Below are 26,525 nucleotides of genomic sequence, written 5' to 3' on the forward strand. Positions count from 1 at the left end.
CAGACATATTGAGACCACGGGCTGAGACCTCACACCACATGCTTAGCCGGAAACTAACCATTCGGAAGTATGAAAACATTCACGTTTTATCATGGAAAAGAAAATTTTTCCGAATAAAAAAAAATCATCACCACTGCAAATAACTGAATATTTATCGTTATACACAACCGTACTATTTATAAACATATAATATTTCCATTTTTTCAATCTATATTTCCACATAATATTCATGTACTCATTTTATTCATTTTTATACCAATATTTACACTTGATAATGCTATTCTCTTTTTTTTTAACGATTATAAACCGTATTAGTCATGATATACAAACTTAATATACGTGCATGCGTATGCTGTGTGGATGATTGTGTCATCTATATATTACAAGCTGCTTAGAGCACGATTCATGTTCAGTTATTAAAATCGCAGATGTGGTTTATTCTTGATCATATGCCTGAAACAGAAATAAAACCATTATGACACCGTATATCATAAATTAGAAAGTCAACAGCTTAGAGGTCTTTTTACCTATTGGAGACCAGAAATCTTACGCTCGGAATTTGATCTACTTCTAGTTCTCTCTTTGTATACAAAAAGTTGGTAAAAAAAAGTTAGCTGCTCTATGCCTTTTCTAATCCGTTCATTCCTCCAAACTATTATCTATTACTAAACTACACTGCTCAACTGTCAAGTCAATTAAACCACTATGCAAGTGAAGTTCGATATTTAAACAAAGTTGGTAAAACTGGTCCTCATACATACAACTTTAGAGAAAATTGCTGGCTGATATTTGACAGTAGAATAGGATTAATAATAATAATAATAATAATAATAATAATAATAATAATAATAATAATAATAAAACTTTGGAAGAACACGGAAGTTTGACAACACACATGCTGTAACATATTTCAAATAAATGTAAAAATGATCTGAATGCTAAGACAACTTTTTTCCTTACAGAAAAATTAGGCAAATAAAAAAAAAAAAAAAAACAATAACCGTCGGAATTATTGATATTCTTTAATCGCAAAAAGTTATGAACTTCGCTATTTGGTACATAAATTGATCTTACTTGTCCAATTGCTCCCAGAAGACCATCAATGCTGCTCTATCTAAATGCCTCTTGGTGCGACTCAGTTCCACAACAGTTACTGCCCACTTGGCAACATTTGCATCTAGCTTCATTTCGTCGTATTTCAAATGAAAGGCACAAACTGAAATCATATTAGTAAAAACATATAAAACTTGGTCAGGCATTTTTGTGAAAAGCAATAGTATAAAAACTATTTGAATTCTCCAACCACCAAATGAAAAAAAGTTTGGGTGACAAAAACTTAATTACAGAATAAAACTACAGGATCTGTCACGTATCAAAGTGACATTGACCAGTAATGTAGATATATTGAATTGTCTTACTTTTTGAAAATATCTCGACAGGATTTCCGTCGTAAGGCCAACCTTTGAACTGCCATGCAGGACCCATAACAAACACCGCAACGACTCTCTCCCAGTCTGCATTGGTCAACTTTTGGGGATTATCAACAACTCTATAAGGAACAGTGAGACCACCATCTTTTCTTCGCTGAAGAAGAATCTCATTCTCCCTTTTACCACCTTGTGCTCGCTTTTCCTCGTTGCTAACATACTTCAATTCTTGCAATACTTCTTTGGCATTGTACATCGTTATAAGAGATGTAGTTGCACTGGGTATAATTATTATGGGTGTTCTACTTGGTCTTTTATTCTGAGCTGCTTGTTGTGGAGTCAGTTTTGCAGCAGATGCAGGAAGTAATCCGGAGCTTGGTGTAGCAGCAGGATTGACTGTGGGCTTTCTTATTGCGGGATTGGTACCTTCAGTCACAGATTTTAGCGTCATACCATGATAAGTCCCCATTGTGTCGATTTTGAATCCCTCAGTTTCTTCTTTTTGACGAATAAATCTTTCCTGGTCATAACGATTGTAAACTGCTGGTTGTGGCAATGGGCGCATAGGTGTAGACCTTGGCGTAACCATTGGTGCGGGTATTGCAGGCCCTTTTTGCATCCTGCCTTCTTCTCTAGCTTTGATACTTTGAAGTATGGCAAATATGTTCTTGGCAAACATTTTACCTGCACTTTGAAGTATCGTTGCTCTAGTTCTCCACTGTCTTTCTCTAGATACGATGTCCTTAGTATCATCGACATCCATGTCTAGTATAACACGCAAATCCGAACCCATACCAATGTCGTCATTTTCCTTGATTGTAGTACGCTTTTTTGCCAAACGTTTAGCTTTGATTGCAGCAATTTTCTCAACAGACATTGCCTCTGAAAGAGATTTGATATTGTCGACTGTGACAGAAGCTTCTTTTGGCGCATCCAGTCGCGCTGCCAATTGTTCCTTCACCTTCTGAACATGTGTCTCTTCAAAACGTGGCTTCTTAGAAAGTCCCGCATCTAGCCCATCTTCGGCAGTCCGTTTTACTTGTGTTGGTATTTCCAATGGAGCTGATTTATCTATGGAGGCTGAGGTGGCTGTTTCACCATTAAGGTAAGCCAGCAGATCTTTTCTGTCCGGACGGCGCACCACAGGTATATTCTCTGCGGCGGCTTGCCGCACATACACTGGATGCGTGAGTTGAACATGTTTCAATAAAAACAAAAGGCATTCAAGAGTATAGTACTCCTTAGGTGTGCCTTCCTTTCCGGATCTGCAAAATATAAGCAGAAAACTGAAAATTTCACAACCAAACAATTACAAGGACTACAAAATATATGTCGATTCGTAGACAAACCCAAAAACTAACATGCAATTGAAATCTTACCACTTTGTAATATAAAAAAAATTAAATTCATGACATTTCACATTTTGACAAAGATCAAGCTATTATCTTATATTTCTTGTTTGCGTTTCGTTGTGTGACTGAAGTTTCATGTCTCGCTGACTCGTTTGATGCAAGTGAAATCGAGATATAAACATTGCGCAATTGTTTTGGATAATTATAAATGTAGGTAATTGTTTACAGCTTCATTTAACATTTCATAGTGTTCAAATCTATGATTATGCAATAATAAATTTAATAAACATGTTTTGTTTATTTGGCGATTCGCTGGAGAAAAAGAATGTGAGAAGGCATGATACCTCTTTTTTCACATCGTGGATTACACTTGAACATTCATCAACAATGTATGATATTTGAATGCTAGTAGAAATCAAGTTTGAAATTTGTGAACAGCAGAAAATCTTATCGTATCTCCGTAGAAATTTCACATTTGATTCGTTCGTAAATTCCAAAATACAGCGACAGCTACGTCGATGTACAAAAAGAAAATCTTCATAATAAATAGGAGAAAGCACTTAAACTTGACTGCGTTTGTTTGCTACATTTACTCAATGTATCAGAGCGTGTTTGCATCACACGAAAAGACTTCACCTTATTATACGTGTACAAATTTGTTGAGAAATGGCCCGCGTTGAATTTCATCCGCCACTGAAGTAACCAGTTCTTAAAATATCGGTGAAGAATAAGGATTGTATAACACTGATTTCAGTCAGCTACACATGAATGCAATATAAAAACTTAAATAATCTTTATGCCAAAAAAAGCAAAACGACGAGCCTGATTTTTGGTTGTAGTTTGCCCAGATTGGAAAGTAGTATAAGAAATATAATGAGATTTTTTGGATGAGATCCTTACCCGTATGTCAAATAGTTTGTCTTGACATTTTTTGGCCATGAGAATTCACCAAATATAATTTGGTTTTCACGTTCAATAATTTCCTTTTTATTTACGTTGAATTGGCGAAGCAAACTCAACGGATCCGCCATGGTTGTTTACCGTGACGGTTTCGTTCCGCAGTTCCCACCGTCCACCACCGTCCACGCACGCTTCTACTGAGCAGAGAGTACTGAGGTTGTACAGGCCGACTTTGGGTACGTTCGACTTGGTCGCTTTGAGCCACATTGAGCGCTGTGAGCGCCATATCCTATAGCATTTATATGTATATTTATAATATGTGCTGAAGCCGTAAGCGCCCAAGTCGAACGCACCCATTGCTTTCCGCTGAAAACCAGACTCGCGTGTCGACAAAACACACGTGTTCGTGTAAGTCGTGACATTTTTGAATTCGAAAGATGGTTCGAAAATTGAAACATCACGAGAAGAAGTTGCTGAAAAAAGTAGACTTTATTTCTTGGGAGGTAGACAATAACTTGCACGAGATTAAAATTTTGAAAAAATACCGAATCCAAAAAAGAGAAGATTATACGAAGTGAGTTGTCATTTTCAGTATAACCTCCACATGATCGAAATATTCGATACATTTCTCTCCGAGATATTGACATCACCTAAGCTACTGTTTCCTTGAAACTGTTCGTTATGTTTCTAATGTTTAACTTATGTGTACGTATAACAACTACTTTATTTCAGATACAACAAATTATCACGACAAATTCGAGAACTGGCTAGAAAGATCAAGGAAGTAGATGCTGAGCATCCATTCAGAATAGAGCAAAGTGCCATGTTGCTGGAGAAATTGTATATGATGGGTCTCATTTCCACTAAGTGGGATTTATCTCTGTGCGAGAAAGTTACAGCCAGCTGTTTTTGTAGAAGAAGATTACCTGTCGTTATGGTTCGTAATAAAATGAGTGAAACCATTAAAATGGCGACAAAGCTAATCGAACAAGCTCATGTACGTGTTGGACCTGAAGTCATTAAGGACCCAGCATTTCTTGTAACAAGGTATATACTTTTTTTTAAATCATTAATATCCTAATTCAATCAAAACAAATTGGCATTATTTTTAAAAATATAATGATATACTTTTCTAATTTACTTAGGGTAGTTGACGGTAGAGTTAATAAATAATACATATTCTATATCAGTTATAACTTACCAGAGTAACTTGAAAGATATTTCTGTGAATACTTTACAGTTTTTCCTGGTTCACATTAAAGATCTTAGAACTAGACAATAATCCTTATTCTATATGACATTTGAGAGACATAAAGTAATTATTCGGTTTGATATTAGACAGTAAATTTAGTTTTAATCTGTAAATAATAAGATCAAATAAAATTAACTGGTACAAGTATCTATCAATTTTTAAATTTTGCTAACTATCTGAAATTGACATCCCTAAAATGCTAATCATAATAATTTTCGATTTCCAGAAACTTGGAAGACTTTGTGACATGGGTTGATACTTCAGCAATAAGGAAACATGTATTGGAATACAATGAAATGGTAGGTGTCATGTTCTGGAGCAAGTAATAATATGTCGTTTGTTACACTTTGTGTTGCAAAATCTAAGAAAATGTTCTAATACACAACATTTTTCAACATATTTCGTTACAATTTGTGACAATCATTTATCTAATCAATTGCATGTGCTGTACTGTTTCAGAAAGATGACTTTGAGGGTATATGAACATTCTGATGAAATGCTGCAGAACAATCAATGGCGATATAGTTTTCTGAAACCAGTTTCCTGATCTTTATTACCGTTGTAAAAAACTGCAGTATTATTCAACAGTCGTGGTGGTCTCCCTAGTTTCACGTTGGATGAAGGCAGTGAACAATTACGTGAAGAAATGCTCGGATTTGTTGTATCGCGTATTTCCATGTAATCACTTGTTGAGAATAAATCTTTTGACGGTATTGACAATTTCTCCGGCGAATAAAAAGTGGTATTTTCACGAGCACGCTTTGCATTGTTCACATCATGAATGTTACTTTTTCTCTTCAACTTGTTTGAGATTACCACATTACACATAAGGTGTTGATCTGGTCTTGAATGGGATGAAGAAGGCATTGGAAAGTTTGCATAATAAAAAAAATTTTGGTCGCTTTTTGTACCACTTGATTCTGCGAATTTACTTGTAAATAATGTATTATTTGACACTGATGATTCTTCAGGTGAATAAAAAATGTCGTTTTTAACAGTGAGCTGCAAATTTTCTAGATTCTTTCTGTTAGATTGTGCTTTTTGTGTGTTCATGGCTAATATATCATTGACCAATAGTTTTGAGTTTTCGTTTGATCTAGTTTGCGATTTCGATGGCATTGAAAACTTGTAAGAGTGACTTGGATCATTTTTTATACTGCCTAATCCAACGTAATCACCTGACACTGATGACCCTTCATCGGGTACGTAAAAAATTGTGTTTTTATTAGCCAGTTTTGAATGATCCAAGTCACATATGTTACTTTTTCCTTCTTCAACATTTTTGGCTACCGCATTATTGCTAAGAATTGAAGCATTTAAATTTGACTGTGGCATTTCATATCCTGCAGCAATTTGTTGTCGAACTGTTTGATTGTTTTTCGGAACCTTGTTTCTGCTGAACGATATTTCCGGAATGGAACCACTTTCTTGGCCAGAGGAGTGCCATATACTCCTGACATCTGGTTTATAAGTTTTATGATTATTCGAAATTTGCTTCAGGGAGCCAAACATATTCGAGGCATTGTGACGCACAAATGCTTCAGTAATTTGACCATCCTTAAACTTTGTATCCATTCGTTGATTCACAGCTGGAAGGGTATCGTACTTTGATTTATTTGTCATAGGTACATAAAATTTTTCACGTTTAAGATCTGTTGTTATATCAGTGCATACACTATTTTCAAGTGTTACAGTGTTGATGGAAGCTCCAGTACTATTAGGCGGATTATTTATGTTGTTAGGAAAATCTTGAGGGATATTTGGAAATGGCATATTCGACGGCGGTACGTAAAATATGTTCTTATTTTTAAGGTCTTTCACTGCATTATTAGAAGTCTGAACATTGGATTTGGTATTACTAAGGGTCTCACAAATAGTTGCTTCATCAACACTGTCCACATGTGGCTTCAAGTTGTTTTCTGCATGCTCTGCACGAAGCACAGCCCCTACCTTGGAAACTATCGTACTGAAAATGATAATGATGCGATGAGTTTACAATCATGATCAATGTGACAACGTAATTTATTGAACTATCGATCTTTGCCTGCATGATATGTAGGAAAACTAGAATATGCTGCGCACCTAAGTCTGAGTATTTCCTGAAGTAGTATTTTCACGTACTGTCGTCTGTTCTGAAAGGCACGTCTCATTTTATCATAGTCTGGCTCAGGAGCACGATTTGTCACCCAATTGGGCAGTACCAGATCGTTCTTATCCGTAGTAATAATACCTGTCTGTTCAGGTTTGAAGAATATATTCTGTTTGTTTACACCGCCTTCGGTTGTTGCTTTCTTTAATTGGACAACATCTATTTTTTCTGCTTTTACATAAGCTTCTGTTTCAATTGTTTGCAGTTGTGACTCAGACAGCATATCCAAACTAAAATCGCCTGGAGATGTCTGACGGTTTGTATTCCCAATATTCTCATCTTTTGGCGAATCAACATTTGGAAAGAGATTGTTGGTCAAGTTGGAAAGCATCCTCTTTTCTAATGTCCTTGCATCTTCCTTCTCAACCCTATTCAACTTTTCCCTAATCATAAATTCTGTATTCACATTATCTGGTAAATTTATTGTTTCTCCATCAGCATTAATATTAACTGTATTTAAAACAGCTAGTTGCCTGTTTCTTGTTTCTGCATTTTCCACACTCAAATTCTGTGAAGTTGTGAAACTCGTGATACTATTATTTATATGAATAGGAACGATTTCTTTCTTTCCAAGTGTGTCTTTTTCTCGTATGGTATCCATCTGTGATTCTATCGAAAGTTCTAAGAAGGAGTTACTTGAAATTTCCAAACCCTTTTCATTTCCGAGCTGTTGATCCCTTAGCGATTCAGAACTTTTCCCTGGATCATCGATAGGATTAACAAGATTGATGGCCTTCACTGTCGTTTCTTCTTCGTTCCGCATAACCTTCAACTGCATGACAGACAAATGTGCCTCGGATTTTAGTGTAGTATCGGTGGATGAACTTTGCATCTCATTATATCCAGTTTTTGAATCAATCGTGGCAATGATGCTGCCTGAGTCTCTGTTAACAGTGATATTATTCTTTTTTGATGCTTCGTGAATCGGTTGAGTAGTTGAGTTGGCAAGTTGTTGGAGATTCAAATCAACCAACTTTTCTGTAGTGCTTGTATCTCTTATCATTTTGTCATTGAGTGTGCATTGGAGTGAATCATTTCCATCAGTCTCGTGGTGAGGCAATATTTGGAATTTTTCATTAGTGCTTGAGCAGTCAATATTATCATTAGAATCCATGAAATACATTTCTTCAATTGTACTTTGATTAAATGTAGAACTGCTATCTTCTGTGGGAGTATCTTGTACATTCAGATTTTGTGATGGTGTTAATTGTTCTAAGAAAATATCACTACTTTCAAACGAAATGCTTTTACTTGTCCTGTACGTTTGTTCAAGGTCCATACCCATCTCTCCTTGTTTTATGTCTTCTAATTTTGCAAAGTCAGTTTGAAGTAGTACAGAAAACTGTTGTGAATTTTCTGTGTTTACTTTATCGTTATTCCAGTCATCAAGACATTTGTTTTTTGACTGCCTCAAAGTAAGAGCATTACTGACATTTTCGTTACATTTTATAATCTCTGGAGAATGGTTGCCTTTGATGAAGGGTATCAGTCCAAACCCTTCAATCAAATTTGACATAAATTTGTCAGGTAGAACAGAAAATTTGTTTCTGCTATCACTCTTACTTCCTGTAAGCTTTGCTAGGATGTTATCTTCGGATTTAAACTTTCTTAAACTGTGGAAATGAGTCTTCTTTGATGAAATAAACTCTACCAAACAAGTTTCAGAATTCCATGACATAGTAAGAGATCGTTTACATGTAAATTGGTCCTTGCTTGACTTCCCATTGCAAATCTCAACAGAGTTTTTGGTCAAGGATTGATCAAGTTCCAGTGCTGTCTTTTCCGTTTCATTTAAAGACTGTTCAGAAATTTGTGGTCGATTTGATTCTAATAACAAATTAGGTGTAAATGAAGAATTCTGCAAGCCAATACTATGATATGATGAATTTAAAATATTCGGGGAAATATACCCTGTTACACTTTTAGTTTTATCATCACACACAGATTCGGATAAGTCTACGGTTCCATTCATCGTAGGTGAGAAGCTGCTAGTTTCGGACATAGCAAAGTATTCTTGAAACTCCTTTTCCATTTCAACCGAACTATTAATAGCACGTTCAATATAGCTATTAAGTCTATTCGTGAATTTGCATTGAGAGCACAAGCTTCCTTGGATCCCTAAATTCAAATCAAAACTCTCATTTACTTCCATAATCTGAGCTGGATCGTCTATGAGTATCTGGTCAACAGTATTCTTCAGTGTTACATTTGTAGTGGCGAAACTATCATTTCTTATGTTCGAATTAATACAATTGCTTTCATTCCCATATTCAAATTCATCAAAAATGTTGGAATTCATACTTTTCATATTTTCACGTGCATCCCCAGTTTCCTTACTTATTTTCCCAGTCGATTGTGGCGATCGCGGTGATTTACAGGTTATCGTCAATTCATATTTAGGGTTTGCCATTTCTGACTACCCGTGATTTAAACTATTTGGGACAGGTTCCGTACTGACTATACTGAATACAGAGAGAAACCTAACAGAATCCAAATTTCTTCGCTACTGTTGATCAGTTTCGTAACGCTGCACAGATTTCGGTCAACGGTGACCGTTTATTGGTCGGAACATTTCAACATCCTACATGGCTACGCCAATGGCGAATTTGAATTTTAAACTGTGCAAGGTTACTTAATTTTCATGTAAAAATTTCTTCACTTTAATTTCGAAGCGTACAACTTATGTTTCTACTTAAAAGACTGATGAACGTAAAACATAATTACGATAATTGTGCCGAGTATTTCTGCGAAAAAAAAAAACGAACCATTATTCATATATACTATAATGGAAAATGATTAAGTTGATTTTTATTCATTGTTATAATATTTCGTATATATGGGATCAGTATTAGAATGGTGAGGTCGAGATGGAGACAAACGTTGTCGATTACTGAAAAGATAAAATAATGTGGTATCGTTGCGTATTATCAATTTTCGCTATTGGAAAAACAAAGAAAAAGAAAACCTATAGTACCTGGGTTGCTTCCAACCAAAAATAATGCAGAACCAAAATGAACTAGCTTACTTGGTGTTCAAGTTCGCAGCAAAACTCAATTATCTGACATTGAAATTACATAAGTCATTTACGGATCTTGAAAACTCACTTCATAACGTGAAGAAATTTTAAATAATACATCTAGTTGTTTTTTTCAAGCCACTTTACATAATGAACATGAGTCATTGATGCGTTTTATTTATATTAATCCATTCTAATTCATCGTTTTTTAAATCTTTTAACACCCTTTCTTTGTGAACCAGTCCTAGGTTTTGATTTTCCTATGCTCTTATTATATCCTTTGATCCATCTGTGCCTTTTCTCTTCCCAGTCCAGTTGTTTTACCGCTGCTTTATCAACGTTGCTCAAAGTATTTGCTCCACCGTGTTTAGATTTTGAGGTACCTTCCTGATCCAGAAGCTCTGCAAATTCTTCTGCAGCAGCAAAGACATTTTGATCATAATCCGATTTTTTCCTCTTCTTGCTTTTGCTGGTTTGATGGGAAGAGGACTCATCAGACTGGTCTTCATCGTCATCATCAAAGTCCATATCACTAAGATCCTCGTCGTCAATACCCTCAAGGTCATCTTCATCGTCTTGCTCCATATCACTTAGTATCTCGTCTTCAGATCCATTATTGTCTTGATCAACAGATTCATCACTATCTTCATTGACATCGTTGTCATCTGATGATTCATTTTCGCTTTCCTCTTCGCCTGGAAACAAATAACATGAAGATTGTAGTTAATTGTGTCAACTTTCATGATGATTATCTAAATTTTATTATAAAATGTAGCTGGGATAAGTTTCACCTTTTTTCCTCTTTTTTTTCGAAGCACTTATTTCACCAGCAATATCAATATCATCAAAATCTTTGTCTTTACTAAGTCCATCCAGCATTGTGTTAAATTCCTCGCTGTTTACGCTCTCTAAGTCATCATCTTCATCGTTGTCTTCGTTGTCATGTTCAGTCATCACATTTCGGTTCTTCAAATAATTGTATAGAAATAACTCGTCTGCTGGTATTTTATTCTCATCTTCATTTAGATACATCTTACTATTCACTGGCATTGACTTCACACCTTTCGCCAAATAAGATGAACGCTTAGCAAGAGGATTTTTTTGGTTAATCAATATTTTTTTTTCTTCCAATTTCTTTGGATTTTTGAACACATATCTGTCAAGAAATCTAATCAAGGTGAAATCTTGAAGTGGGTCACCAGTGTAGACGATTGGTTTTCCTGAATTAAGAATGAATTAGATATATATTAGATTAGTAATAAATCAGTTTATTTATATTTATAAATTTCCATGTATGAAAATTTTCAACTTGTTAATTTTGTTTGCTAACCTACTTAAAAAAATTTTATCCTGAACAGGCGACAAAAATTTCTGTGCCTTATATATTACCTTTGATTATTGTATTTGCAAAAAGAGTCACCGTTGGATGAAAATGAAATGTGAGAGGCCAAAGTTCATAATAATAACTCAGGTTGGCACCTGAATAAAGTGGATTCCGGTGAAAAGGATTATATGCTTTAATATTTTCTTCTTTTACTTCAATTTTTGGCTCCACAGTTTCCAGCAAATTTTCTATTGGTGTTACTGTGACGTTAGATAATGTGACAGTAGTCTTATCTTCTTTTTCTTCGCTGTCTTCTTCTTCTTCTTCTTCTTCTTCTTCTTCTTCTTCTTCTTCTTCTTCTTCTTTTTCTTCTCCTTTTTCTTTATCTTTCGATTCGTCCTTTTCCATTATTTCTCCTTCACTATCATTAAGCAATATCTCATTATTTGTATTTCTCAAAGTAGCAATGTCATGATTTTTTTTGAACATTCCAATGTAGACACCGTGTTTAGCTTTAAATACTTGTGAGATCATATAAAGTATAGCGCAAATCATATTCGTAGGTAAGTAAATTGAAATTTGCAGTATTCTTTTGATGAATGCTTTTGTGCGTATAATGCTAGTATCTTTTTTGAGAACTTTATACAGCAGACTAAGAAACATCGCTTGATGAGTTGTTGTTGCAATATGTGGATCCATGAGCTTTTTATACATAGCACAATAGAATCGATTAGATTGCTTATCTTCTTTGCCAATGATTTGATGCAGTAAACTGAGAGCGTTTAAACTGACGTTAAAGGACCCGATATGCACAACTTTGTATATAGTATCAATATGCTCCTCCAGCTTTTTTGGATCCATTTGTGAGAATGGAAAGGCACGATTTACTCCCATGAGCAGAGCTCCCATCATCCTAGAGTCAACTTCTCCTTTCTTGAGGCAAGCCTTAAAAAAGCTAAAGTATAGTGATATCAAACTATTTGCTACCTCTTTACATTCGTCATCAAGAACAAATTGTGTCAGCAGGCAGATTGCATAATATTGTGCTTTTGGAGTTATATTTTTTCGGAACAATAACTTTTCCACTTCGTTCAGGACTACTTGCTTCATGTTCGGATGCTCATCCAACAATTGCCCCAAGCAAAATACCGCCTTGGAGGCAACTTTGGCACTTGGGTCACCAATTTTGTTCACAATATGTGCCAAGAGCTTTTCTTCTTGCTCAGCATTTTTAGCCAACAATTTGTACATGTTGGTAATAGCTTTTTCTTTATTTGCATCAACCGTGTCATGAGAAACAGTGTTCAATGCGTCGATGAATTGAGAGTAGCACATCTTGAGCTGGTCCTCAAAATACCAGTGAGCAAGTAGCTGCCTTCGTTTGATAGGATTGTTGGCAAAAAGCTTATCGTTCAACAGGATGAAATTTTGCTGCTCGAATGTAAACAACTTGTAGTTTGGGTGTAGTAAGTCCGAGGAGAATAATTCCTGCAACGTATCTATGATCATTGTGCATTGTTTCTTTTTAGAAACTTTAACCATCGATACGAGATTACTTAGCCGCGATAAATTGTACTTCGGATTGTCTTGAATCAGTATGACAGACGCTGCGACCTTGTCTGCGACAGTACCTTTAGACAAGAACGTCTTCATCCAGGAAAAATCTGACTTTCCCAACTTTGATTGCTTCAAATTGAAAGCTGCTGTATCTGAGTCTAAACACTTTTTAGCCTCATCTTTCAGCTCCATAATTTCCAATTCGGTTTTACCAGATGCAATGATGTCATCTGTTTTAGGAAATTCTTCATGCCATTTGTCAAACTTCGCTTTAGTCAGGTCTCTTACATTGTGTTTTGAATTCGACATTGTCACTTTCGTTATTGTCACCGCACTTGTATTCTCATGTATTATTTTGTCTCAAATGACGATCATCTGCAGCACGGTTTTCAGGTCGATTTTTAGGTTAACGAAACGCACATGCGTTAATTGCACAGCTCATGGGAGCCTAGAGTCTAGAGTAAGCTAACCATGCTGCTTCAACAGCCAAAGTCACAGACGTAGCAGCTATATTAGAGTCGGCATCCCATTCAGAAAATTGATGCGAAGCACACCGCACTCTGATCTTACAGACCACTGAGTTCATACCTCCTACGCTCCCAGGCCCACCTGGGCCCACTTGCTCGTCGAAAACTGATACACAAAAATTTACCCAGGGGAACTGTCTTTATAGTCTTCAGTCAACGTTAGAAAATACTGTGATTATTGGTGACGATTTGTTATTTGACAGTTTATTCTGGGAGTGATATAAATTTCTGCATCAATTGATCTAATATAAATTAGCAATAATGCCTGGCACCGTTGAACATCGTTCGGTCACCGGAATGGTGAATTTAATCCGTAAACTGTTACGTGGGGTAAGTTCACGGAATTATATTTAAATATAGCGATGTAATTTACATTTAGAGGTTAAGTTGATTGCTTATATAATGATTATACACAAAGTTCAATTTCATTAAGCCAAATTGCTTCACAATTACTGATTTCGCATTCTTATCTCTCAATTTATGACAATTCTTCATTACAGAAAGATCACGTAAATGCTCTACGCTTTGCTGATTGTCTTGCTGCCCGCACACAACCTCCACCTGAAATACCTGGTGGTCCATATCATAAGACCTCAAAAATCTACTACTTTACCAGGGATGCCAGACGAGAGGTGCAACCCCCAACAGTTATTGCTACCAGTCACCAAATCGCTTCATCGTGAGTCATTCACTTATAACATATTTTTGACAATTTCAGGGTTGCTTATAAATTGAAATTATTCACCAATATGGCTAGAATTGAATTATCAGTACAGTTCCGAGACTGCAAAAGAAAACCTTCGAGATGTTTTCACCATATGCACTCTAAAAAGGTTTTCTCATTTAAAGTTTATCCTTTTTTTTTAGACAAAATACCATACTTTAACCATATCCATAAGTTCTCGAAGTAAAGAGAAGTAAAGTCATTTTTCCAATTAAAATTTTAGTGGCCAAGTATCAACTGAAGTTAAACCGGTCACACCTGGAAAAGTGTTCGAATGTGATTAAGTAATTATGAAATGGTAGTTGGCGTAGAATTACAGTGGTAAAATTTGAATGTAAATAAACGAAATAAATATATGCTGACAATTACTACATTGGATGCTGGATACAATTTGAATCTTTCCTCCCAACCTGATTAGTCATGACATGTTATGTGAACAATGCCATAAGGATAAATAAAGTCTTTAATTATCTCCAGTTTCAGTGAGGATTCATTGACAGTCGCGATCACATAAATTGTTTCATGATTTCAATTAAATGTACTGATTTCAAGTTCATTAATATTTTGCATTTCATTTATAGCACCACTGATTTAGCATTCGTCGTTACCGTTAGTGTATGTTCTTCGAGCAATGAATTCTGACATTTCCGAAGAGATATGGAATATACATATAAAGTATATACATATATATACCTTTTTAATTTCCATTTCTTAGTATGTACATATAACAATTACTCACAAAAATCGTAATATATTAAATCATAAGAACATTATTTGTTAGTAAATAATAAGGACCATGAACAGAAGAGAATAAATATATTACCGTGTCAAGCAAGGTGAAAGATTAAAGAATCTGCCCGAGATTCATAACAAACTCAAGATATCCGAGATTTTAGATCAAAATAAATTAAATTGTGCTTATTTAATTCTGTACATGATCCTAACATCATCTGTTCAGTTCATCGATAAAATGATAAAAATTTATAATTATTGCAGCTCTTATGCCAAAATAGACTGACAAGAGTTGCGCATAAATAGTATCTTTATTACTTTATTGCATAGTAACAATTCCTAAGTGTGAATTAATAAATAAATCAATGGAATGTACACAGTTCTCGTTAACATGATAAATATTGGTAATATCATTTCATTCAACAGTGATAACAGTAATATAGTAATATCCTTTAGAACAATGAATACCTAAAATGTAATATCCTTATTTTACAATGATATTTTGAAGATTCAATTCTGTATGGCTGTATATTACTTTGGAAGGCTGCAAGCCACAGTTCAAAAGCGAAATCTAAGGAATACCGAATAACTGACCAGAGACTGGAATCTTCTTCGTTGGTGCGTGCCGTATAATTGGAATATATAAACATCATCTCTATCAATATAGAAATATATTATGTGTGAACCAATATACAATGTTTCACAGTCTTGGTAAAATGCTTGACTGCATAAAGGTGATTACTTACGCGGAGGCATATATCTGACGAAGAACAAGGAATCGTCACAAGTTCTTTCTTTAATCTTTGTATACGTCGTTTGTTCGAGAGACGAAATGAACAGTTTTTAACTGACTTACTAAATAATTTCGCACAATTTTCATACTGAAACAGAATATACCACAACAAGTGATATTTTTGAAGAACTGGTGTATTTCAAGTAATGTTTATTTTTAAAAATTGGTATTCCATAAAGAATTTTAGCCGTGTTTCATTAATTTAACATGAACGGTAAAAAATGATTTTTACGAAAATAATAGTGGTATTCACTAGCCTCCAATTACAAAAGCGGTATTACACAGATCCTTTGACTTTGTAGTATTGCAAGACCATTCGGCTATTTTACTAAAACCAGTTACAGGAGAATTTCAGTAAGTACGACCAGTTCTTAAAAAATATTAGCATCTAATACTTATACATATATTTCGATTTCAGACGGTAGGTGGCTTTAAGGTATATTTCCACTCTCAGGAGAAATCATATAAGTAGCTACTCAAGTTTTTTTCTTTTATACTGTCTTACAATACTGTAATTAAGTTGGCCTTATACTTACCAGGTAACTTAGTATGGTATTTGATTTTGGTAATATTGTATCATGTCATACGTTTTAGTTCGGAAATTAAGGAAACTGCTCCTAATGACATTGAGCATGAATGCAGCTGCCTCACGATCTGTGGCTGATGGAGCAAATCGAGAACGTAGTAGCTTTATTGTTTGACCACGGAAGCACGGTAATCCCGTATCCAGCATCAGTGAAACAAGCGAAATAATTGCTTCCTGATATGGCCTGTAAGAAAAAAATGTTCAAATGCAAGGATAGCTAAAACGTCAGTGAGTGAGTGAGGAGAATTCTATATTTCCATTATATATACTGACCGGACTGCTAAATATGCCTGAACACACAGTTCCATAAACCATCTGAACGGTGCTGCTTCCATTTTCCCACCCATAACATAAACCATTTCATCAGTAAGTTTTATGTCTGGCTCAAATCCGAGATTTCCTCCTGGAGATGATTCGAACATAAATCCAAAGTCTATGTGAATAATATGCCCTTCATCATCCAGCATAATATTCCCGTTATGTCTGTCTTTGATTTGTAATAAGTACGTGATCACACTGTAGGCTGCCATAGATTTGATGAAATTTCTTCTTGCACATTGAAAGTCTTTACTTTGCTCATCTCCATACTTGGTGATAAAGTACTCGTACATGGTAATGTCTGTTTGTCGTCCAAGTTGGTCTCGGGATTTTGCATGTGGTACACATTCTATTACGCCGCACTGAAAAATTATTTTGAATGAATTATTGAACATGGCAAGCAGTGAAAAGTATTATATTATTTTCAAATCTGTACACATGCAGCTCAGTCTTGGATATTCTCTATGCAGAAGTTAGAAACAAAAGATGTAAAAAATAATGCATACATAAATGCAAGCATCTATTTTTGTGAAAAATGCTTACCCCTGGTGCTGTAGCTACAACTCTGTATGGAAAGAGATATAAATCGAGACCAACAAGTTGAAAAATATTCTTAAAGATTCCAATCACTTGCAGCGCCAGCATATCTTGTCTTACATCATCACCTACTTTGAATATTGCTGCTTGCCACATTTCCACACCCATATTATGATGGTCTCTTCCATTTTCAAGTCTAGAATTCGTAGAGACAGCCATCGCTATATGCTCCAAGTCATTGATACCGTACCTTTGCACTTTGAATCTTGCAAGGAATGGAGCCTTAGCAGCACTGAAATTTGTACACAATTACACAGATATCCTCACTAATACTTGGTAATCATTTGTAAGTAATTAACAAGAAAGCCTATTCAATCCATTTGAATGTGTTACGTAAATAAATTGATATCTAAAAAATTCGTCAACTTACCTCTGCATAGGTGTTCCACTGTTGTAATCAATATCTAAGACCACAGCTTCAGGATTAGATGGCAAATAACACCCTGGCTGCACCTTTATTTTACTCAAAGCCTGTAAGCAGGCTTGCTTCCGCTCCGGACCCTTTGGGTATGGTCTTATTTCACCAGAAATACTTGTGATTTTACCAAAGAAGTCGAACTCCCTGTCATAAAATTGTTTAGCAGGACCAGACAGAGCACTGAGAATGCTTTTGATCAGAGAATCTAGAATGTCGTAGAGCACTGGATCCTTTAATTGTTTGTCTTCGTCCATATACATATTTGTGTGCATGTTCCAAATCAATTGATGACCCACCACCTAAAAATTTATTTATAACTTTATCTGCTATCAAGCTTCGTTACATAACATTCTTTGACAGTGTAATTAGTATCACGTTTTGCATACCTGTGATCTTTTAGCAATGGCCTTAATAAACTCTATTACATAACCCATAGCATCATGCCGGACAGCCTGCACGAGTTGTGGGATATAAAATAGAACAGCATCAGCCGGATAACTGCTCAATACTCTTACCGCATACTGGGCGGAAATTGGATGATGTGGAAATTGGCGTGAAAAGTAAGCCAATGCTTGAATAGGAGAAACTCGGGCCCAAGTTAACATGTACACCAGCTGAAACGGCAATAATTTCGAATCAGTGAATGATAGAAGTCTGTTCTTGTCTTTGTTTTGCAGTTTGTTGGCCGATTGCCCTAAGTTTTCAAGTCTTATCGAAGCTTGCTCCTTGCAACTATGTACCCAGTTAATACTAGTAATATACTCACTTCAGGTGCGTCGTTTAGTAGCATGTCAGTGGTAACTAAATACTGAAGAGCTTCAGGAATGTGCGCCACTAATATTGGGTTCAATCTCACTTGACGCGATACTTCGCTTACGATACTATCCGAGTTCTTCAGTCTGACTGGTAGAAACACAGCCAAAACAGGACTGATCTCCCAGGCAAGCCTAGTGTAATCTCTCCATGTTTTTTCGTTCGTTGCTTTAGCTCTCCACTCAGCGATATGATTTTCACCAGCCATTGCCAAATCTTGTCTGCCTCCAGGATTTCTCCAGACTAATAATAGTTCTATCTCAACAGCCAGTAGCTCTAGTATAAGATTACGTTTCTTTATGTAATCTTTAACAAAGACGTCAGCATTAACAATTCTTTTACTACGAGAGCTTCTCTTACTCAAAGTATTTGTACTAGCTGACAAAGGCACTGTATTTATCCACCCTGTAACAGGTCTTGTTAATTCGCTGCTTGTTGTAGAGGCTCTTATGTCGGATTGTAATGTTGAAGTCAAGTTGTTATGAGGTCCATAGAGGTCAAAATCACCGACTCCATTTGCAGTCAAGTATTTCTTGTCACTGTGCATTATTTGCCAAAATCGTATTAACGTTGTTATGTCTTCGCTGAGTTGACCTATACCTTGAGTTGGTGTTTGCGGAGCCCGGCAAAAATAATCTAAACAATTGCAGTATATTCTCTCTCTAAGGACATTCTTGCTCAATGATTTCGGAAGAATATCTCCCTGCAGAAGCAGCAAACCACAGGACAATAGCTTGAAACGAACTCCAACAGCAGCAACATGTCTATTCAAGTGATCTTCCAATGTTCCTACAGCCATTGGTAAAGATCTATGGATTAGCATTGCAATCATTTCGATTGTTTCCTGACAACAATACTTTGCGGTTTCGATTAGTTCTGCTATGAATGTCACCCAGATATCATGAGGCTTCACATAGGGTAAATTCGGTTCTAGCTGACAGCCCTCGTAAACGGCCAGGGGACTGACTTCTTCTTGTTCCAAAGAGAATACACCCATTTTTTTGTCCACAGTGTATTGCCAAGCCGCTAACATTTCTTGTAAAAATCTCAATTTCAAGTCTGGTCGTGCCGTTAGTATCCATTGCCAACATTCAACTGCTGTTGTCATAGCATCGTCGGTGAATAATTCAATTTGCGAACATGCTACTGTGTGCAGCAATGTCCTATGAATCCCAGGTGTACAAATCAACAGAGCAGTTGCACGCCAGAGGGCAACCCTGTGCTGAGAATCGCTTCTGTTTCTGCAAGCCCTCCAGACTGATGAGATTAACTTGCTGATAACTTTATTATTCTGGGTCATATTAAAGGTTATCAGTTCCGATGATGGGGATTCATCTTGATCAAGTGCTAACATTCCAGAAACTTCACCTGCATAACGTGATCGCATTGACATCATAGAGACTAGTTTTGAACTATTCCCCTTAACGTATTTTGGTTTTTTATCCAACGAATTCGTCTGTAACAACGAAAACAAAAATTTTGTAGTTACCAGTAACTCCAAGTATGTTTACTGAAAGTATAATACTGTGTTTATTGCAAAATTTCATAACATGTGTAATGACACTTACTCAACTTAAATTTTAATATGATTTTACGCAATGGCAATTGAAGCAAAGGCTTTGTAATAAAGTAGCAAAGGAACCTCAGATCTGACTATCGAATTTTTAAATGCACTCAAAATGAAGTTTTCTCATGTTCAATTCGTATTCCTGGTAATTTTCTTATTCACAACAGAGAAAATCACACAAAACAGCAATACTTGAAATACTTGAGAAAAATTTCATAGTATCCTGATTTGGGCCATGTAATTTACCATTGATATACAACTTATGACTCGAAAACTACACACAGGGATCAATGAGTATTGAGGTTTTAAGTACACATACATTAATTGGAGCTGTGTAGATGGTGAGGTCTGTAAACTCCAAGACCGAATCAGTAGCTAATGCTAATCCAGCATGATGCCACATTCCGGATGATGGTATATGATTAATATACTCCTGTAAGTGCGACCTGGTCGCATGAGGTGCCCACTTCATGGCTTCTTGAACAATACCTTTACACCTCGCAGCAAAATCTTTCACTATACTCTGGAATAAGTAATAATTGTATTCTCAAGTATTTTAAATTCTCAAGTACAAAAAGAGATATGTAAATATAAATAAAGTAACTTTCAAATTCTACGACTGTTGGAATAACTGTAGTAAGAAATTGATGAAATATTCTTTCAAAGTAATATATTTGGTCTAAATTACCCAAAAATAGTTCTGCTTGAAAACCATAATTACTGTTCTATCTACTCACTTCTCTTGCTTCACGAGTATCCATCAATTGAATGCTGTACGGTGTGCTGGGTATTTTTAGAGTTGGTGTTTCCTCGTTTGGATCAAGTTGGAGTGAAAATGAAAGAATTTGTAAAATATCCAACATACTCCAAAGAACTCTACAATTCCATAATAAATGTGGAAAGGCATCGACCAGAGTGCTGAGATATTTATCGGCAACCCTTCTGATTTGTTTATGTATGTGATTAAAATTGACCAACAGGAATTGAGCATGACTTTCCAATTCCTTTTCCCTATGTTCATCTTTTGGCTTGTGCTGCATAACTTCTTTGAATTTCATAAACACTGAATCACTGACGCAGCAAATGCACTGCCACATTCCACTTTTATCCTTTTGGAGAGCAGTGTCACTCAGGTATTCTAGCATCGGTTGCAAGCTTGGCTCCGGGCTGTATGTCACCCTCAAGGTTTCTAGCCAATAAACTGATAATAGATACGTACACTGGGCAAATTGTAACTTATTCACATATGTTGTGATGTCACTTGATCTATTTAGCATCTTGAGTATCTGTGACTTCAATTCCTGTAGTTCATTGAGAGATACGCTATCGTTTCTGACAGCAGATGTGTATTGCAATTCACGCATTTCCAAGCGGGCTGAAGTCTGAGAAATTAGGTATGGGGATTTAACTGCAATTTCTTTCACGCCCTCGTACCACTCTAATGGCCATAGCCCCGAGTCTGCTGCCGTAAATCCCATTACGACACAGTATAACCAAAAATCTTTGAACAACTTCAATAATCTGGGCTTAGGGAGTCTTATTGGAGGTAACCGCCGCATAAGCACTGCAATTACTGGAATTAATACACCTAAGTTACCAGCACTGCTCGAAGCTTTCTGTGGATTAGGTGCTTTATCACTAGCCCGCTTTCCTTCCAAGCCAAGCTGTACAAATAATTCGAGCAATCGAACTAACAAATCATTCAATTCTGATTCTCCTTTAAGATTTGCAGCAATATTAGCCAATGCATTTATCACGGCACCAGAAACGTGTCTATACTGTTTTCGCTCATCATTTGTAGTGTAAGCAGCACTCCCCGATTCAACGGTAATTGTAGTAAACATTCTCATTATTTCTTCATAAACCTGGGGTTCACATTTAGAGATAATCATGCATCCTAGTTGATCTACAATCAAAATATCCAGGGCGCTCGGTACTCGGCAAAATCGTTGTTGAAAGAATTGCAGGATTGTATCAGTTGTTTTTGGTGTATCTTTCAGTGCAACTGCTACGTGTCCCAACATGATAACGATGTTGGTCGAAATGAGAGAAGTTTCACTAATCGAAAAAAACAGAATGGTCAACTTATGTTTCATAAAACTAAACGATATATTCAGCTTTATACATACTTAATAGATAGTATTTATACCTGTCACTCTTCTCTGCTGTGAATAGTCTGTTGGAAACACTTGCCACCAAAGCAGGAACACAAAATGGATCGACCGAGTGAGCTGCTTCCAAGGCAATGCACAAATTTTCAATCGCAGCATCTCTCAGTTTTTCAAAAGCACTTTGCGTCTGTGAAGCTGTTTGCTTAGTATCCACTGTCTTCATTTCCTTTCCCTGAACTAAAACCAAATATCACGTGATAATATCTATTTCAATAAAAAAATAATACAACAGAATGCTCGCAGCTTAAAAGTAAAACTTTATCTTGAATTCTAACACTGCATGTAATATGGAAAATAGTGGAGAGAGAAAACTTGACAAAGTTCTAAAGTTCCAAGAGAAATTGAGATACCTTCAAGCTTCAAGCATTTGCCATCTAAATAATACTTGTATACATGAATTAAGAGATTTAAAGTACTTGTAACTTTGAATTGATGATCTTTTCCATGTTTGTCGTTGTGTTGGCGATGAAGTTTTGATAGAATAGGGGATGGTGTAACCAAAAAGTCGCGTAGACAGTAAATCGAGGTCGTTGCTATATTTGGAAATTTCTGAGCTAATTTTCCCAAACCTTCAAGGCAAACCATGAGCAAGGGCATATGGGCCAGAACTAATTTGTGACCGTGGTTGGAGTTTATTTTCTCGGTTAGCCTTCCACAGAGACTATCAGCTCCTGAAAACCAGAAAATTTTTAATCATCCTAATTGTAAAATATAGTTCTTGTTTATATATATTACTTTTTTCAAACAAGAAGTTTGATTATTCCCATAATAAATCAGATTTTACTACTCCAGCAGTTGCCAGTATCATTTGCAGAATTTCAAATAACTGTACACCATGCTAATTATACAGGCCTCTAACTGTAGAGATGCAAAGAAACAGAATTGGATCTTATCGTGGCATTAATTTGTTTTATTTTATCATGAAAATTTATAGTATTCCCGGGAGACAGATGAAAGATACTGCAAACAAAGTAAACTATACAAAATAATTATGTGGCAATACTACAATTCCATGATACAAGGATTGTTGATAAAGAAAGTGGCAAGAACTGTCTAAGACAGTGAAATCTGCTAAGGCAAAGCTATCATTGTAAAGCTCTGACAAAGCTTTCCAGTCAACAGTAACTGTGAGTCTTTATGATCAATTCAAGACAGCAGCATCGATTAATTCTTCTACACTATTGCACAAAGATGAGTAGAGTTGTATTCTGTATAACTGCATACAGACACCTGATGTTCAGAATTAAAGTCTTATATTTTTCCTGACCAATTTTTTATGCACAAGTTTTTGGATGATCAGTAAATGCTTGCTTCTGAGAAATACATGATTTAAATCCGCCTTAAATCATGGATACAGAATACAACAGATTGTTAGTTTAGGAATAATTCAAAACGGAACACAAGGGAACTGAAATACCCTCGCCGATCAGCATAGAACTTATATCTGCATACAATGCAGATAAATCATACTCCGCATTTGCTGGAAACATATCGAAAGCTAATCAAACTTCATTATTTCAACGAATACTTCTTCACAAAAACTTTTTATTGAATTTCAGAAAATATTTGTATCAATCACATATTTTAATCGGAATAATAAAAGAATAAAAATAAAATGATGTACTCGGTAGCGGATTATAAATTTGAAGAGATATTCTATGTTGAAGTTATTTGTGTACCTTTATATGTTCAAAAATGAACTTACCAGTTTCATCGCCTATAGCCCAAACCAAGAGATCCACACAAGCTGAATTTGCCATAACATTTACTTTGAATTTATTGACTGTTTGAAAATTTGTGTCCATATCTTCTCTCTCACTTGCATCATGATTCCTAGATTGTAGTTCTGTTTGACCAGATAAAAACAAGCCTTTAACAAATTCTTGGACATCTCTCGTGAATGGTGTTGGTAAGTCTCTTTGATTTTGCAATAATTCTCTGAGTAGTGTTACCATCACTAGATTCATTGTTTCGCTGAATGTCTTGTATGGAAATACCAAGACTTGTCCAGAGTTATAAATCTGTTGAGCTTCCTCATCAAGGAACGTGAGCACATCTTTAGTAAGTAATTTTTTTGCTAAAGCTAGGACACTTTGCAAGTGAACAATGCTGAGTTGTAGAGTAGCTCGTTTCTCCGGGCTTTCAGTGAACCGCATTTGCGGGAATTGATTGAAACTAGAGCCATATTTGCTGAAAAAGTATGTCGTTGCATCGTAAGGAACTGACGAATAAGACTGCAGCGATGGCCTTTTGGTTGTCGATGCATAATCCACAACATCTGTTAACTGTAATATTTCTAACGTATGTGGATTCAAATTTCCGCTCAATGAGCGTGGAATTATGGAGCGAAAATTGTTGAAACTTTTCTTTTTGTTCAGTGGAGATTTTTCAGTGAAACTCTGAGGTGGTGGAATAAGAGGCTCTGGACGCGGAAAAATACGACTTAGTAGTGGCGGATCCGAACTGCAAAAACGTCCCATTGAACGGGCGAGTCCAATCAATATGGGCACCAGACACTTGCAGAGGGACACTGATAAGGAAATTGAAATGGTTAATTTATATCATGAAAAAAGTAAATAAAGTGTTTGCTTCAATGATGAAGCTGAGCATAGTTAAACTCACGTTTTGCTTGCATACTCCGATTGCCATCTTGATCTTTGCAGCCTCTTATCAAGTTTGTCAAAACACCTAGGATCTCAACTTGAGTTGTTATGATCTCTTCCCTTACTGGTTCACATTTGGTAGCTATATCGCTAAGCAGTGTATTTAGACAAAAGCTGAATCGCTCAGCGATTGGAATCCTGTCATTAGGAGTACTTCTCACTTCGGCAAGCCATACTGCCTTTGAAAGACCTTTTAGTAGCTTCAGTAAATATGGTAGAATTTTGTCTCTGTGCTGGAGATGTGATTCTAAAAAATATATGCCCAGCGCAATGACCGCATCTTGACCGCGATGGTCTAGTCTGTAAACACCTTGTGCTGATTCTTGTGGACATAATTTGAATAATCTGTTCACCTGAAAACAAAATATGCTAGAGTGCAATAATCAATTTCAGCTTTAATTGTTTGAAGCAAAATGATTCATCCATTTTTTCATGTAGTAATATGAACTTCATTTTTGAATACACTGCCATTTATATTTATTTGAGAAATAAAACATGAAAAGATTAAGACATCAAGGAGAAAAGAGCTGCATTAACATGAAAAGTTAGCATAGATTCAATTTGGGCTAATTAAGGTTCATTAACCATCTAATGTGGGAGTCGGCAGCATGTTTACGCATTATTCATTCAACAGGTTCTGGAAAAAAACTAATAGATATAATAAAATAATATTTTTCCTAATAGAATTACATGGTTTACACTTGTTAGCAAATAATTATTTGATACTGCGAAATGGTAAGACTTAATTACACGTAATTATCCTTCACGTCACTAAGGATTTACAGCTATTGTTGTATAACTGAGAGTGACGTGCAAGAAATTGTTGTTTACGCTACATTTGCAAGTCGTAATCACAGGAAATGGTGGGTTATCGAATCAGTGACATATTATGCATGGAATTTTATTGAGCGCATACCTAGTTGAGAAAGTTTATCTGCGCGCAGCAATGTGAATAAAAAAAAAGCAACAATAGAAATAACAAATCGATAGATCAAAGTAAAAACTAATTTTCCTACACGATTATTGATTAATAATTAGGAATGGGTATTTAAGAGAAATTAGGTTATAAGCCACACATTTTCTGTTGTTTACCCATGCTGACAAATGTATTATTCTCGAACATTTAAAAGTTACACCTATAAATAAAAGTTACGTAATAATCGGAATGTATCATTTAAAATCGACAGCGAATCATAGTGATTTGTTGGTGAACAAGAAAGATAACCTAACTCCACCTTCAATTTTTAAATTAATTTACAGCCTAGCTATGAAATTTACGGTCAATAATTCTCGAAGCTCACCTTTTCCCACGGTGTAGGTTTAATCGCTGCCAATGATCTCGCCAAATGTTGAACAGTGTTTGAGAAAAATAATTTCTCATCCGCTGCCATTTTGCGCGAAACTGTCAGCGCTAGTCAGCGCAGCAGACATACAAGCGCGCCTATCTCCCTCTAATTAAAACTTGCCTGCTCGGGTCTCTCTGATCGTCTGAATCCCACGCCGCCTGATTATCCCACAGACGTATTTATCGCGATCAAGCGCATGCGTCCTTTCAAACATTATGATATTCTATTTTATTGGGATGGAATTCTCTACAGGATTAAATCAATTTATCGACCCTGAAGCCATTTATCCGCTA

General features: G+C 35.9%; 6 protein-coding genes across 7 annotated transcripts; 2 read left to right on the top strand and 4 right to left on the bottom strand.

Moving 5' to 3' along the window:
- Positions 1-224: 224 nt before the first annotated feature.
- LOC124178191 (parafibromin) lies at positions 225-3,897 on the bottom strand. Its single transcript, XM_046561417.1, has 4 exons — positions 3,680-3,897; positions 1,419-2,692; positions 1,075-1,216; positions 225-453 (listed from the first exon to the last, which is right to left on the bottom strand). The coding sequence occupies exons 1-4, from the start codon at positions 3,808-3,810 to the stop codon at positions 417-419; spliced, it is 1,584 nt and encodes a 527-aa protein (XP_046417373.1). The 5' UTR covers positions 3,811-3,897; the 3' UTR covers positions 225-416.
- A 109-nt stretch (positions 3,898-4,006) lies between these two features.
- Positions 4,007-5,926, top strand: LOC124178193 (U3 small nucleolar ribonucleoprotein protein IMP3). Its single transcript, XM_046561421.1, has 4 exons — positions 4,007-4,253; positions 4,412-4,726; positions 5,158-5,230; positions 5,391-5,926. The coding sequence occupies exons 1-4, from the start codon at positions 4,117-4,119 to the stop codon at positions 5,412-5,414; spliced, it is 549 nt and encodes a 182-aa protein (XP_046417377.1). The 5' UTR covers positions 4,007-4,116; the 3' UTR covers positions 5,415-5,926.
- Positions 4,602-9,232, bottom strand: LOC124178304. Its single transcript, XM_046561540.1, has 3 exons — positions 9,041-9,232; positions 7,014-8,938; positions 4,602-6,897 (listed from the first exon to the last, which is right to left on the bottom strand). The coding sequence occupies exons 1-3, from the start codon at positions 9,230-9,232 to the stop codon at positions 5,442-5,444; spliced, it is 3,573 nt and encodes a 1,190-aa protein (XP_046417496.1). The 3' UTR covers positions 4,602-5,441.
- A 480-nt stretch (positions 9,233-9,712) lies between these two features.
- LOC124178190 (CCAAT/enhancer-binding protein zeta) lies at positions 9,713-13,427 on the bottom strand. Its single transcript, XM_046561416.1, has 3 exons — positions 11,486-13,427; positions 10,888-11,316; positions 9,713-10,791 (listed from the first exon to the last, which is right to left on the bottom strand). The coding sequence occupies exons 1-3, from the start codon at positions 13,284-13,286 to the stop codon at positions 10,295-10,297; spliced, it is 2,727 nt and encodes a 908-aa protein (XP_046417372.1). The 5' UTR covers positions 13,287-13,427; the 3' UTR covers positions 9,713-10,294.
- A 175-nt stretch (positions 13,428-13,602) lies between these two features.
- On the top strand, positions 13,603-14,599 carry LOC124178194 (NADH dehydrogenase [ubiquinone] 1 alpha subcomplex subunit 7-like). Its single transcript, XM_046561422.1, has 3 exons — positions 13,603-13,834; positions 14,005-14,183; positions 14,452-14,599. The coding sequence occupies exons 1-3, from the start codon at positions 13,766-13,768 to the stop codon at positions 14,510-14,512; spliced, it is 309 nt and encodes a 102-aa protein (XP_046417378.1). The 5' UTR covers positions 13,603-13,765; the 3' UTR covers positions 14,513-14,599.
- Positions 14,600-14,893: 294 nt separating this feature from the next.
- On the bottom strand, positions 14,894-26,383 carry LOC124178188 (phosphatidylinositol 4-kinase alpha). Of its 2 annotated transcripts, none has more exons than XM_046561412.1 (13): positions 26,188-26,383; positions 24,846-25,239; positions 23,929-24,753; positions 22,646-22,894; positions 22,202-22,400; positions 20,790-22,110; positions 20,372-20,575; positions 18,439-19,941; positions 18,059-18,286; positions 17,625-17,971; positions 17,201-17,486; positions 16,613-17,019; positions 14,894-16,523 (listed from the first exon to the last, which is right to left on the bottom strand). In XM_046561412.1, the coding sequence occupies exons 1-13, from the start codon at positions 26,275-26,277 to the stop codon at positions 16,298-16,300; spliced, it is 6,279 nt and encodes a 2,092-aa protein (XP_046417368.1). In that variant the 5' UTR covers positions 26,278-26,383; the 3' UTR covers positions 14,894-16,297. The 2 variants fall into 2 exon arrangements, with proteins under 2 accessions (XP_046417368.1, XP_046417366.1); XM_046561410.1 differs by having other exon boundaries at positions 22,640-22,894.
- Positions 26,384-26,525: the final 142 nt, after the last annotated feature.

Source organism: Neodiprion fabricii, chromosome 3 (assembly GCF_021155785.1).
Source record: "Neodiprion fabricii isolate iyNeoFabr1 chromosome 3, iyNeoFabr1.1, whole genome shotgun sequence".
In the NCBI taxonomy this organism is placed as follows: Eukaryota; Metazoa; Arthropoda; class Insecta; order Hymenoptera; family Diprionidae; genus Neodiprion; species Neodiprion fabricii.

Excerpts from the sequence above, each read along its gene's own strand:
- LOC124178191 (XM_046561417.1), bottom strand. The coding sequence starts at position 3,810 with ATGGCGGATCCGTTGAGTTTGCTTCGCCAATTCAACGTAAATAAAAAG. Across the intron at positions 1,217-1,418 it reads TGTCGAGATATTTTCAAAAA|TTTGTGCCTTTCATTTGAAA; the intron begins GTAAGACAATTC and ends ATATGATTTCAG. Across the intron at positions 454-1,074 it reads TTCTGGGAGCAATTGGACAA|GCATATGATCAAGAATAAAC; the intron begins GTAAGATCAATT and ends TTTCTGTTTCAG.
- LOC124178193 (XM_046561421.1), top strand. The coding sequence starts at position 4,117 with ATGGTTCGAAAATTGAAACATCACGAGAAGAAGTTGCTGAAAAAAGTA. Across the intron at positions 4,254-4,411 it reads AAAAGAGAAGATTATACGAA|ATACAACAAATTATCACGAC; the intron begins GTGAGTTGTCAT and ends ACTTTATTTCAG. Across the intron at positions 5,231-5,390 it reads TATTGGAATACAATGAAATG|AAAGATGACTTTGAGGGTAT; the intron begins GTAGGTGTCATG and ends GTACTGTTTCAG.
- LOC124178304 (XM_046561540.1), bottom strand. The coding sequence starts at position 9,232 with ATGGAAGTAAATGAGAGTTTTGATTTGAATTTAGGGATCCAAGGAAGC. Across the intron at positions 8,939-9,040 it reads CACCTACGATGAATGGAACC|AATTCTTCATTTACACCTAA; the intron begins GTAGACTTATCC and ends ATTGGCTTGCAG. Across the intron at positions 6,898-7,013 it reads CAGGAAATACTCAGACTTAG|TACGATAGTTTCCAAGGTAG; the intron begins GTGCGCAGCATA and ends TATCATTTTCAG.
- LOC124178190 (XM_046561416.1), bottom strand. The coding sequence starts at position 13,286 with ATGTCGAATTCAAAACACAATGTAAGAGACCTGACTAAAGCGAAGTTT. Across the intron at positions 11,317-11,485 it reads TGCAAATACAATAATCAAAG|GAAAACCAATCGTCTACACT; the intron begins GTAATATATAAG and ends TTCTTAATTCAG. Across the intron at positions 10,792-10,887 it reads GAAAAAAAAGAGGAAAAAAG|GCGAAGAGGAAAGCGAAAAT; the intron begins GTGAAACTTATC and ends ATTTGTTTCCAG.
- LOC124178194 (XM_046561422.1), top strand. The coding sequence starts at position 13,766 with ATGCCTGGCACCGTTGAACATCGTTCGGTCACCGGAATGGTGAATTTA. Across the intron at positions 13,835-14,004 it reads TCCGTAAACTGTTACGTGGG|AAAGATCACGTAAATGCTCT; the intron begins GTAAGTTCACGG and ends TCTTCATTACAG. Across the intron at positions 14,184-14,451 it reads AGTCACCAAATCGCTTCATC|TGGCCAAGTATCAACTGAAG; the intron begins GTGAGTCATTCA and ends TTAAAATTTTAG.
- LOC124178188 (XM_046561410.1), bottom strand. The coding sequence starts at position 26,277 with ATGGCAGCGGATGAGAAATTATTTTTCTCAAACACTGTTCAACATTTG. Across the intron at positions 24,754-24,845 it reads TCGGAGTATGCAAGCAAAAC|TGTCCCTCTGCAAGTGTCTG; the intron begins GTGAGTTTAACT and ends TTTCCTTATCAG. Across the intron at positions 22,895-23,928 it reads GGCTATAGGCGATGAAACTG|GAGCTGATAGTCTCTGTGGA; the intron begins GTAAGTTCATTT and ends TCTGGTTTTCAG.